The 13,508-nt window shown below is 41.1% G+C and overlaps 1 protein-coding gene across 1 annotated transcript in view; it reads left to right on the top strand.

The window, feature by feature from the left end:
- The window catches only part of LOC122811661 (unconventional myosin-Ib-like), a 1,027,360-nt gene that overhangs the window by 844,473 nt on the left and 169,379 nt on the right, over positions 1 to 13,508 (top strand). The window contains exon 22 of the mRNA XM_044083653.1: positions 46 to 132. Within this exon, the coding sequence (XP_043939588.1) occupies positions 46 to 132 (87 nt within the window). The remainder of the gene's footprint in view (positions 1 to 45; positions 133 to 13,508) is intronic.

Raw genomic sequence — 13,508 nt, 5'->3', positions numbered from 1 at the left:
TTTCAAACAACTCAATTTTTGGAGTTCTGGCTTTTACACCTCTAGGCTCGTCGGCAGCTGCATGAGTTGAAGCAGGATAAACGTCTCAATGCAGCTGCAGCTACGATCTCAGCATTCTGGAAAGGGTACCAGGTAAAAATACGCATGTCTTTGAGTGTTTCACATTAGGCCTTTTATGTTTTTTTAGAACAGAAAGGCACACTGTCAACTTTTTATTTTTCACCTCACTCCTTCATTATTTTTTCCTTTAATTCACCATTGCAGCCCTGTACCTGGAACACAAGGGACTTTTAGCAAGTGCTTTTCTTCATGAAATATCTGATGTTTGTAATGTTAATTTATTATATATTCTTCTTTAACATATACCTCATTGGAATGAGTGCTATATGGATGTTTAGCTATCATATAATTCAAAGTAATTCAAAGTCCCTTTTGTTATCAAACATGGGTTTGTTGTCTCGTTATGATATTTGCTTTTTCTTTTGGTATATTTGAAAAAAATAATTAAGCAAAAATAAATCTGAGTGCCCAGTAATATTCCACGCAAGACTGTGTTCCTTGACATTTTGCATGTCCTTGTATGTTACAGCTTATCATTTTATTTAAGGTGACTAGTAAAAGGAAATGAAATAATAATTGTTATTACTGAAGAATAACTTATGCCTCAGAATCCATTTTCTTCATTTTAATATCATATGCTCCACTGTCTTCATGTTAATACCATGATATTTATATACATATATGTGTGTGTGTGTACATACACACACACACACACACACACACACACACACACACACACACACACACACACACACACTGGGCATCTATGGGAATTGCATAACAACAGCACTTGTAACACCAAAAATGTAGTTTATGTGGCACACTGTTTGATCTGTTTCTGTTTCTATGTGGGCAAGACAAATAGGACCCTTAGAGAACGAATCAGGGACCATGCCTATTGTCTTGCCAGAAAACAAGAATATAGTGCCCTGGCTAGACACACTTTACAAAGGGGAGTAGACCATATATTTGTATTTCAAATATTACATGTCCAAGAAGAGGATATTCGGCTGGGTGATATTGTGAATCAGACTGAACAAGTAGAACTTGGGTGGATTTTTAGACTAGCTGCACATAGGGGCAGGGGCCTCAATGACAGTGATTCTTTGAAGCCTCATCTTAAGGCTAAAAAATTAAGATAGTTTTTAATATGTAGTTTTAAATAAATATGTATGGCGTGTAGTTAGTATACATGCCTTATTTTAGGATGTTATGTTTTACATTTATCTGTGAGTGTTTATGAGTTAGTACTGCAGCATTTATGTTTGCCATGCATTCTTTTAGACATTTTCAGCTTTGAATACATAGCTTTGAATTGCTGTTAGATTTAATTAATTGATTAATTAGTTAATTGATTTAGAGTGTTTGTTAGAGTATTTAATGCAACTTTGAGTTCAGTATGGTTATGTCTGATGAAGCGGATATAGCATCCGCGAAAGCGCTCACATCTTATTGTTAATAAATACTATTTCTACATTTGGAATTACTTGTTTCGTGTGGTGGAGTTTTACCAATCTATCGACAGACTGCATTCCTTCCTTCTTGGGTTTGTTCTCTCTCTCTCTCTATATATATATATATATATATATATGTTTATATATATATCTATATATATCTATATATAAATATCTTCTGCACACAAAAGTCGCTACCAAAACAATGGATCCTAGGCTGCTAGATGTAATGGCAGCAGTTATGCTTTTGCAAAAAATATATTATTACCTCACTTCTGATGGTGACCCATAGAAAGACATCTGTTAACTTTCCATACTTTCATGTATTTGTTAGGTTTTATAAATTTGCCTGGGAAAATGTATTCCTGACTTCCTCAGTAGAAAACAAGGTTGCATTGTGGGTAAAAGTGCTGTTTCAGGAGTTCATCATTATATAATATTATATCTGATGTTGTTAATCTTCGTTCATTTCTTACTGATGGGTTATCGGTTTCATCCTTGGAACCGTGTCGGCCTTATACCAAGCTCGCGTCAGCCAAAAAACTCTCGAGCTAAGATCCTACCCAGAATGGTCTGCTCCCTGTTACCTCAGATCTCATTTGCTGTGTTGCTGTACAGCCGTGTCAAGCCACTTTCTCTCAGCTAAGTGAATAATTTTTGAAAGTTTCTATATTGTTAGTGCTTTATAAGTTTTCAAGTCAGTTACTATTTCTATACTCCTATCCTATCATATCTCTAAGACTCTCTCCCTATAGTTTATTTCCCTTTATTACCCTTTTTCTTAATTCTTTTCACCATTGTTGGTAATCTTTCCTTTTCCTCTTCTTACACTTTTGGGTAGTCTTCTTAACTCTTTGGTACTGTCATTTTTCTCCACATCATTATGTTGGACAAGAAAAGTAGTGTTGGTTTCAAACAGTGTAAGGATTGCAGCTGTAAGTTACCGCTTTCCAATGGCCATGGCTTACGTGTCTATTTCTTGAATGTCTTCCACCTTTCAGTGGATCCCCCATGTGGGATTTGTAGAAATTATTCAACCAGGACTCTCAATGAAAGAAAGAACAAGTTAATTTTGAAAGGCCTCCTTAAAACTCCTTTCTGTGAGGCTATCTATCTCACCCCCTCCTGCTAAATCCCGTAAGAGGCATTCTTCTTCTTTCTCCTCGAGGTCACTCACTTCATCTCCCTCTGGCGATCGTAGGGAGTCAAGCTCATAAGAAGGTTAAAACTTTCAGTCTGGTGCTGCCACCTGTGACCCTTTTGGCTTCAGGCTCAGCACTGGCCCAGTTGATTCTTGCTCCAGCTATGTCCTCATTATTGCCACCGGCACTGGAGTTCCTGGTGCAGACAACTATGGCTCCGACAGTTTCATCGCAGCCTTTACCAGCACAGTCTCTGCAGGTACAGTCTTCTTTGTACCGTTGGTGCAGTCTCCTTCAGCCCTGAGTTTGATGATACTGTCCTCTATGGTGCAAACACCTTCGGCACCAACCTGCTGTTTGGTGCAGTCCCTTTTGGCACTGTCATTACTACTGGTGTAGACACCTTCCTCGACGGCACCATACTCATTGGTGCAGACACTTGCCTTTATGGTGCAGATACCTTCGACTTCTATGGCACTGCCTTCATCGGTGCAGATTGTCTCAACACCATTCTCCTCAGTGCAGACACCCTCGGTTCCGGGCTGTACACCATTTGAACTAGCAAGGACCAAGTTCTCTCCTTCATTGGATGCGTATGTTGGCAGCCAGTACAGCCCTTTTCTAGATAGGCCAGAATCGCCTTCAGGTTTCTCTATGAGGTTGACCAGCAGCCTCTCTGAACAAGATGTGTTGCGGCTTCTTGACCAGTTGCTTGTGGCCAGGGGTCTGTCTCTCAACCATCTAAAGCTACGTTCCCTCTTCCAGGTGAATGTATTTCTTCACAGACTCCAACGTACCCTCCTCCTTCAACTTCCATGCAAGCATCAAAGCCCCTTCCTCTGAGAGCAGCTTCCCTTCCTCCGACCCCAATAGTGGACCTCACTTTGGTGCTGGAGTCGTCCTTGTGGACCTCAGTGCACTGGGCATCAGACTCTTCTCAGGCTAGTGGCTGTGCCATGGGGGAGGGCATTCTTGGTTCCATGCCGATTTTTTCTATGGCACCCTCCAGGAATCCTTCCTCACACTCCACTGCCCTCTTGAGATGCCTGGTCTGAGGTTCAGCTCATCGAAGTGGGGTGTGACCCCGGTTTTGAGGCTGTCGTGCTTGGTTCTGGGCTCCCATCCCTGTTTGGGTGGTCTGGCCTTCCAGGCCATGGAGAGGGCACTTGCCTCCACTGGCAAACCCCCCATGTTGGAGTCCTCTCCCCCCTCTGTGCCGCAACTGTCACAAGCCACAACCACCAGACACTGGGCACAAGGGCCAAAGGTCTCTCCCCCCCAGGAGACCCCCTCTTTGCAATCTTCTCCAGAACTCCCCACTGAGGAAGTACCTCACAAGGTTTCATGCAAGAAGAAGCACATGGACTCCACTGAGGAGTCTTTGACCAAAGATACGGACTTTGATGATGGGGAACGGTCCCCATGGTCACCCTCTGCTGAGGTGTCCTTTGGTGACATCCTCGAGATCCTAAGACAGAGGGGTGATTGGAAGTCCTCCAATCCTTCCTCAGACTAATCCAAATTCCTGCAGGCCTTTCGTGCCCAGCTCCCTACCTCCTGGGTTACCCGCCAGCCGATGAAATTGTCCAGCTCATTGTCCAGCATGCATAGAAGGCTCCTGGCACCCTGGAAGCTATACTATGGAGGCCTGATAAGATCATATCCCCCCGAGCTGAGCATCCCCATTGGTCTAAGGATCTTCCAATAGATGCCATGGTGGTGGCGGCTGCAATCAAGAAAGATTTGGCAGAAGAGATCCAGACTGTCCATCTGCCCAGCAAGGCATCCGGGTGATAGACAGACTCAGGAAGCACGTGTTTGCTTCATTCACCTTCACTGTAAGGTCCTTTAACTATTTGGCACACTTCACAAGACTCCAGAGGGAGCTAATCAACCAACTCTCTGAAACAATGGCAGGAGCTGTTTCTGATGTGGTCTGTGATAACGTAGCTTCTCAGATAGTGACCGTAGAATCCATATCCAATTCTTCCATTTGTTGTATTTCGCATGCAACAGAAGGAGCAGCTAGAGTGGCAGGCGCAGGTATAGTCACAAGATGACATGCCTGGATGCACCTTTGGGACTTTGTGGACTCCTTTAAGGCTTCCTTTATGAATGCCCCCATCGAGACCACTTCTTTATTTGGCCCTAAAGTTAAAGATACGCTGGCTAAGGTGTGAACAAGATGGCAAGACCCTATCTGCCATTGGTATCAGACACTCTACTCCTCAACTATTCTACTCCGGAAATCAGAGGAGCGGGAAGATGTGGCACAGAAAATAACAGGGCTCTTTCCATGATGCACGTGCCGAGTTCTCCCCTAGTGGCAGAGGGGGAAACTCCAATGGAAGACACCCCTTTTGGGGCAGAAGAGGTCTGCGAAACTGGGATTCCAGAGATTCTTTCTCTGGTCAACCCTATCAGTGCTCCTGAAGCGTTTCCTGACTGGTCACCTCTGGAAGCGGTCAGGGGCCATTTTTCCTTGTACCCAACTGCCTGGCGAAACATAACCACCGATTCTGGGGTACAATGGATAATTTCCAGAGGCTATCGCATCCCCTTCCATCTCTGTCCAACCTCATCCAGAGACTTACCCGACATTCCACCCAAAGGGAAACAGCAGCACACAAAATCCAAAAGCTGCTACAAAAAAGAGTCATCCAAACAGTCCCCCCAGACCAGATAGGATCCAGTTTTTACTCAAGGTTCTTTTTGGTGCCAAAAAAGACAGGATACTAGAGACCTATTCTGAATCTCAGCACAATGAACAAATTTGTAAAAAGATTGAAATTCTGGATGGTCACGGTTCAGTCTATCCTTCCTCTTCTGGAAGAAGATGATTGGATGTGCTCTATAGATCTTCAAGATATGTATTACCATATGAAAATGGACAAGCATTCAAGAAGTTACCTCCGCTTCCACATAGGAGCCAGTCACTACCAATTTCAAGCACTGCCCTTTGGTCTCTCTACAGCACCCTGAGTGTTCACCAAATGCATGTCAGTCATCATCGCTCACCTGTGACTTCAAGGATTCCAGGCATTTCCATACCTAGACAACTGGCTCCTCACCGCCCCCACCAAGCATCTACTGGAAGAAACCCTAGACTACACTCTCCTCACAGCACAACACCTGAGAATCACTATAAATTGGGAGAAGTCCAACACAGCTCTAGCAAAGTGTTTAGAATTCATCGGGCTACTGTTGGACATGAGGAATTGCACAGCATCTCTTCCAGATCACAGACTTCAGAGAATAAGACAACAGGTTCAGCCGCTGCTCTGTCACCACAAGTCTTCTGCTCAGTCCATACTCCAACTATTGGGGTCAATGTCAGCCTCAATCTCCATTGTTCCTCTGGCCAGGTTCCACATGAGACTTCTCCAGTGGTTGCTCCTCAATCAGTGGGTACTCTCTACAACACCCTTTGTCCTTTCAGATAAGTGTAACTCAGAGATGCAAGCAAGATTTACTCTGGTGGATGTCTCAAAACCCCCAACAATGGTCTCGCCCCTTCAGCCCCCATCAACTGAAAACCACGGTGACCACGGATGCCTCCCTGATGAGGTGGGGGGCTATGTCACGGAAGCTCGGTCCAAGGCACCTGGTCGGAGACAGTGGCCCTTTTGCATATTAATGTCCTGGAACTGAAGGCGGTGCTAGTAGCATTGTAAGCATTCCATTCCATCCTTCCATCAGGGACTATTGCGATCCAATCAGACAACATGTCAGTGGTCTGGTACATCAACAAGCAAGGGCACACCAGATCTTACCCATTATGCAGAGAGGCCTTGAGAATATGGTAATGGATGATAGCTTCCAACCGATTTCTAATTTCAATGCACATTCCTGGGAGCTCCAACGTGATAGCGGACAAGTTGAGCAGGTGCATTCTACAACCTCACGAGTGGTCCTTCAACCCTGTGAATAGCGGCAAAAATTTTCAACCACTGGGGCCAGCCTTGCTGACCTACTCGCCTCCCCAAACAACTACAAATGCAGCAACTATTTTGCCCTGATCCCCCCTCAGGGACAGTCACCAAGAGATGCTCTACTCCATGCTTGGCCCTTGGGTCTGCTTTATGCTTATCCTCCTCTTCCCCTCATCTTCCAATTTTTGAAGAAAGCACAGCAGTTGAAAAGCAAAGTGATCCTCATTGCTCCATATTGGCCTTGACAAGTCTGGTTCCCCTTCCTCTGGCCTCACCTGCTAGATCGACCATGGATCCTCAGTCCAGCCCCATCACTGATCTCCCATCTGCAGGGTCTGACTCCCCCCAATCTAACAACCCTGAAGCTGACAGTTTGGTTTCTCCACTTCATATGATTACCAGGCAAGATAACCTTTCATCCCCGGTGCACAATATTCTTATCGCATCTCATAAATTGTCCACCAAACTATCTAAGTAAATGGAAAAGGTTTTCATTATGGGCAGCAAATAAACAATTAGACCCCTGGTCAGCCCCTGTTTCTGTGATTTTAGACTGCTTCTCACATCTTTTCCAATTTGTGATGTCAGCCTCTACTATTCAGGTTCATTTAACTGCCATTTCAAATTTCCACATTGGTTTCCAGGATTCTTCACTCATGTCACATAGACTCTGTAAGACTTTCTTGAAGGGTGTTCTGCACCTAAAACCTCCCTTTAGAGAACCAATACAACCTTGGGATTTGTCCTTGGTTCTACAAGCCCTAACAGTTCCCCCTTTGAACCTGCATCTTCATGTGAATTAAAGTACCTCTCTTGGAAAACTTTGTTTCTGGTTGCAATCACATTGGCCAGACGCTTGTCAGAACTTCAAGCTTTATGCATCAAACGTCCCTACCTTATCTTCCATAAGGATAGAGTATCACTGAGAACTAAGTCCTCCTTTTTACCAAAAGTGGTGTCAAGGCAGTCTATCAACCATTCTATTGACCTCCCAGTATTTTTTCCTAACCACTCTAACAAGGGAGAGTATTGCCTGCACTCCCTGGATGCTCATAGGCAAGTATGATTTTATCTGGGCAGAACAAAATCTACCCATAAATTAGACCAACTATTTCTGGCCTTTTCTGGACCAAGACTAGGTCATCCTGTTTCAAAAGTTACATTGGCTTCATGGTTGAGAAATTGCATTACCTTTCTCTACAACAAGAACTATATCACCTTGCCTCACAGAGTGAAAGCACACTCTACAAGGTCTATGGCAACTTCAGCAGCGTTCCACGTTAGGGCTTCCCTCAATAATATTTGCTCAGCTGCGACGTGGTCCAAACCTCATACTTTTATCCTTCATTACAAATTGGATTTGGCCTTCAGAGGTAGAGCTTCTTTTGGATCCAGGTGCTCAGGCATGCCCTTCCATGAGGGTCACCCAGGGTTACAGGTAGCTGGGGACTCTGTCCCATCAGTAAGGAATGATCAAAGATTAACAACATCAGATAAAGAAGTTATGTCTTACCATAATGTTCCATCTGTGTTGTTGATCTTCATTCATTACTCCCCACCATCCTTCCCCCTCCGGAGGTTCCTGGTTGATCTCATATACTCCTTTATTATAGGTCTGTTATGACCAGAGGTAGCCTCTACCTTTGTCTATCAACTTGCAAACTCGATTTGAGGTAAGAGGGAGCAGAGCATTCTGGGTAGGATCTTAGCGCGAGAGTTCTTTGGCTGATGCGAGCTTGGTATAAGGCTGACTCAGTTCCGAGGACGGAACCGATAACCCATCAGTAATGAATAAACGAAGATCAACAACACAGATGGAATGTTATGGTAAGACATAACTTCTTTATTCAGAAGAAATTTTAATTTCTTTTTACTGACATGATACTTTCATTTCATCTGCTGGTCACCTGTACAAGGCATGCATTTACAGTCAATAGGTAGTTACTTGTTTCGTGTGTGTATTGTATCTAAAAGTGTTATTAGTGACACTACTTGTGTGGTATAAAACTTGCTGGTAATTGGATTATATTGGAGTTGTGCTTGCTTCTCTGTTGTACATGCTATGGTGATCTTTACAGTTTAATCTGTTTGTAAAATGAGCACAATTCAATATTGGGGTCACAATGTAAGAAAATGTCCACTGCTTGAGGATTCAGTGTATAGCAATAAAACTCTGTTGATGCATACACTTCAATTTTTATCAGCAGGAGATTGTACGTTTAATGCCCTTTCAATTTTATGAAACAGCAAACCATTTTTGTTGTTGTTGTTATTCATTCATCACAACTTGATCTGAAAAAAAAAAACACTTAAATTATGATAATTTAATGTCTGTATGTTAAATGTATTTTTAGAGAAATGCTTTATTTGTGTAAAGTACATTGTACTCTGTTATGCAGAGTTGCCTAAAAATGTTATGTACTAACATTTTCGGAGGTTTTAATATAAGCATTCCACGAGATTATTTTTAAATTAGTAGTTTGTAAATAAAATCTTTCCAATAAAATTGAAATTGTAACAAAATAACAAAGTATGTTAAATGGCCGTATGTGGTCAGCAGTAGACTGGGATATAATTATCCCTTTATGAAAGCATACAATATAATATGCCAGTATGCAAAATAAAAAGTCTTTACTTACATGTTGTAACAATGTTACAGTAATATGTGATATAGATTAGGGCTAATGCAATGAACTGTCTTTGAGTCTCACAACCTATTTTTTTTCGTCATTTAGCCAAAAATGTGTATTCTTTACTCATATATAATGTTGTTATCCCCACTACCAACCTATTATTTTAAAAAATATACTGAACTCACAAAATGTTGCTCTTATGCACATAGGACAAGTCTCAATTTTTTTTCAACTATTGTTATGTATAACCACTGCTTTAGATGTGTATTCCTATTATACAAGCATGCAGTGTACAGTTTACACTGTAAACACTAGTTTAAGCATTTTTTTTAAACAAGAAACATCTTTATTAAATTATCATGTATGACATAGGAAATCATGCATTTATATAAATGAAAACAAACCATATTGACATAATTTTAGTTGCAAACATACCTCAGAATCCATAATGGTATAATTTTAGCTGCAGATATTATGCATCACTTATAATATGTTCAGTTATTGTCAGTCAAACATTACATAGCTCATTCATATCCTGCCTTCTTTTAAATCTTGTTCCTCCTCTGCAAGTGTTGTTTCCACAATTCCCATTTTTTTTCTATTTGATTTGCTCCTACCCTTTTCTAAAGATTTAAATTTCAGTTTTATCTCTGTTACTATATTCACTACTTCTAGTACTGTTGGTTTAGACTTTGATTTCCATTTGCTAATAACTTCTTTTTTTGGCAGCCATCATAATTAGACTCGACAAGACCTTACTATGTCTGGGACATTCCAATTCTGTATCATAGCTCAAAAAATAATTTCCTTAGTTACACCAATTTATTCACCCAGTATCTCTAATAGAGTAGTCTTCAGGGAATTTTTAAAGTCTGCCAACTCCTTACACTGCCAGAGAATTTGTTCCTAATCATCTCTTTCTTCCCCATCACACCTTCAACATTTGCTGTCTGTGCTCTTTAAGTAATAACATTTCTAAGAAAGGTTAGAGAAAAAATGTACTTGGTATGTCTAACTATATCCTTGTTTGCTTTTATATTGCATGATTATTAAAAATTCAAGTAATCTGACCAAATTGTTTGTGTCAAACATATAAAGAGACTATTTTTGGAAATGGCTGTTACTTGATTTACTAAAGCTAAGTAAAACAAAATCCCTGTGGAGCTCATCCCCTTTCATTCTCCCTCCCCAAGCCCAGCAATTCCCAAGCTCCTTTACATTGTCTGTTAAACTACATGCAGTCACTTCATTCAGTAGCTTACACTACAAACTTCTGTGTCCTGTTCTTAAATCTAACTTAAACCTACCACCTTCCATCTGTTAGCCATGCCACCTCCTATACCTCTTTCCTTTTAGTTTAATACTACCTTTCCAGTCTTTTGACAGTATGGTGAGTTCATGTCATGTTATCCCTTCGTTCATTTCTCTAAATTGAATATGCTCAGTGCTTTCACTGTCTTGTCATATTACAGCTGCCCTTTCTCATATAATGCAGTCTTCTTAACGCCCATCTTCCTCACCAGATTGACATTCTTTTTCTCTACATGGCTTCCAAAAATGTGAAACAGTAACTCAGGTGTTGCATTACTACCACCTTGTGCAGTGGACAATGACACCTGCTTCCTTTGAATCCACCCCTACGTGCAAACCAACATCCCATTACCTCTACCAAAGTTACTTATACTGTGCTTCATGAATTAGAGCTGATGATTAGTCCAAGACTCGAGTTCCTTCTTATACAGCCCTAAATTTACTCCTACTGACCTGTAGCTCAGCCCTAAGTTGGTAGCATATAACAGCTATGCAAATTCAAGATGTCCAGTGGTTACTGAGGTGCTATAGGCACGCATACACACACATGTGCATGAGTGTATATGCACACAGGCACAAACAGTCACATATACACATGCATATACACATGCACACACATATACAAACACGTGAGCAAGTGCACTCACACACACACACACACACACACACACACACACACACACACACACACACACACACACACACACACACACACACTCTTTGACAAAATAGCATCATTGTCTCTAGATTGCACATAGGAAACAGACCTAAATAAATCATCTGGCACTCTAGAGTAGTAAGTATGGTAATTATATTATACTATACATCATGGGCAAGGCTGAAACACACATGCTCTGTCCTGCTTTATTGATTAGCCAAGCTGAATAAGAAACATAACAAGCAAATTAAATGTTCTTGTCCTCTTCACTCTGTTACTCATGTAAACTGAAACTTTCAATGATGTCCATAATTATTATTACACTTGTTTCATAGTTATTAAAATACTGTATCTGCATTTTCATATTTGTCAGTCAATTCTCCAATCTATACTGACTGTTAGTTAATCAAACCCTCATCTAAATGATGAATAGGCATCTGAAGGCAATGATTCCATGAAAAAACATTTTGCATCTTTAAACAGACAAAAACAGATTAAAAGGAGCAGTTTCATAAGTAACCTGGAAACTGTGTAAGCATCTGTTTAGCCAGTGTGTTTCTTAAGTATATTAATGGGTATAATTACAATTACATGGATTTTTCAGGTGAAATCATTCACCGTGCATACACACACACACACACACACACACACACACACACACACACACACACACACACACACACACACGCACACACACGCACACACACGCACACGCACGCACGCACACACACACACACACACACACACACACACACACACACACACACACACACACACACATATCTCTATCTTCATTTTGTGCTTGTTATAGTGAAAAATATAATCTAAACTAAAAACATCAAACTCTTCATGTATGTTAGTAAATAATGTAACATAAAGATACTAACATACTAAAATCCATTCAGACTGCATAATTTCTAGCATCCATGTTATAAATAAAATAGTGAAAAGGCCTGCTAGTGTAGAGGGACAGTTCACAACTGCAATGTTGGCGACTTGCATCTCACTATTGAACGGGATGTCAGAGTGCCAAGGAGAGGACTGTGACTTTCAATTGCTCTCTTCTCTCATCGGGAAGTTTTATTTTCCCTGGTTTGCAGTGGACACAAGCTATAGCTCATATGGATAAAAGCAAGGAAGGGTGCGGTAGTCCGTACATACAGGTACTTTGACATTTTTACACTCTGGTTTGACACTCCTTCCTTCTCTCTTAAGGAGGAGTGCCAGTTCTCTAATGCCCTCGCACTCTACACAACAGCTAAAAAATATATAAACCAAAAAATAGAAAGTATGTTCTCTGAGCTAGTAAGCTTCTTCCATCCTAAGAAGGAGCATACCATGTTCTAATGCCCTCTTGTTCTACAGTCTGCCCTCATATTTATGTGGAGCTTTGAAAAAAATATCTGCCTATCATGCCCTATAACACTTTGCACTCTAGATGACTGCCACCTTCATCCCATCCTTGATATGCACCTGCACCAGCCTGACGACAGGAAAGCCTGACGACAGCAAAGGCTTTTTCCCCTAACCTGCCTTCCTCATTTTCGCACATGTATCAGGCAGTGATTTGAATCTGATTTGTGTTTGATGCTTCTATGAGTGTATATGGCCTTCTGTGCCCCACCCCCACATATGCTGCTGTGCTAGGGCTAGAACTCCGGACTCCACCAGAGGTTGTAGTCAGACAGGTCCGAGGTTGTAGTCAGAGAGGAGTCTTACAGCATCCATCTGAGAAGATGAGAGCTTATGGAATACCATTTGGTCCTTGGCAACCCTGCCCCCAGCATACGCTCACACTGGCTATCTGGAATCCAGTCTGCTAACTGGACTAACGTCACTGGTGTCATAGATAGGAAACAGAAGTGAATGATGATCAGAGACTCATTATCTCTGTCTTACTGGTATGAGAAAGCTGCAGTATGAACTCTCATTGAAGGCAGGTAGATCTATGATGCAAGAACTGTTAAATAATAAATTAGAAAGTATAAAATACACAGTAAAATTAAAAAACTAAATGTATTTATTTATTTATTGACATTTGCTGACTGGGAAAGTCCACTGGTTCAGAAATCCATTTTCACTTGAGGCCTGGAGAGAAAAGCTCCACAATGAGTAAAATAATAATACAATTTTAGAAAATAAAGAATTTAAACTATATAAAAAAATATAGCCAATAATTATCACATCATAGCAAACTTTTTTACAAATACTGTAGCACATTCTATTTAACATAGAGGTGAAGGCAATGACATTTTGCAGAAAAAAGAAATTACACTGCCTTAACAATTGAGATATACGCTATTGCCCACTCACTATAT

Source organism: Protopterus annectens, chromosome 9.part0 (genome assembly GCF_019279795.1).
Source record: "Protopterus annectens isolate FY-2018-M chromosome 9.part0, PAN1.0, whole genome shotgun sequence".
Taxonomy (NCBI): Eukaryota; Metazoa; Chordata; order Ceratodontiformes; family Protopteridae; genus Protopterus; species Protopterus annectens.
The sequence above is the reverse complement of the archived record's forward strand: the minus strand, read 5'-3'. Positions and strand labels throughout refer to the sequence as shown.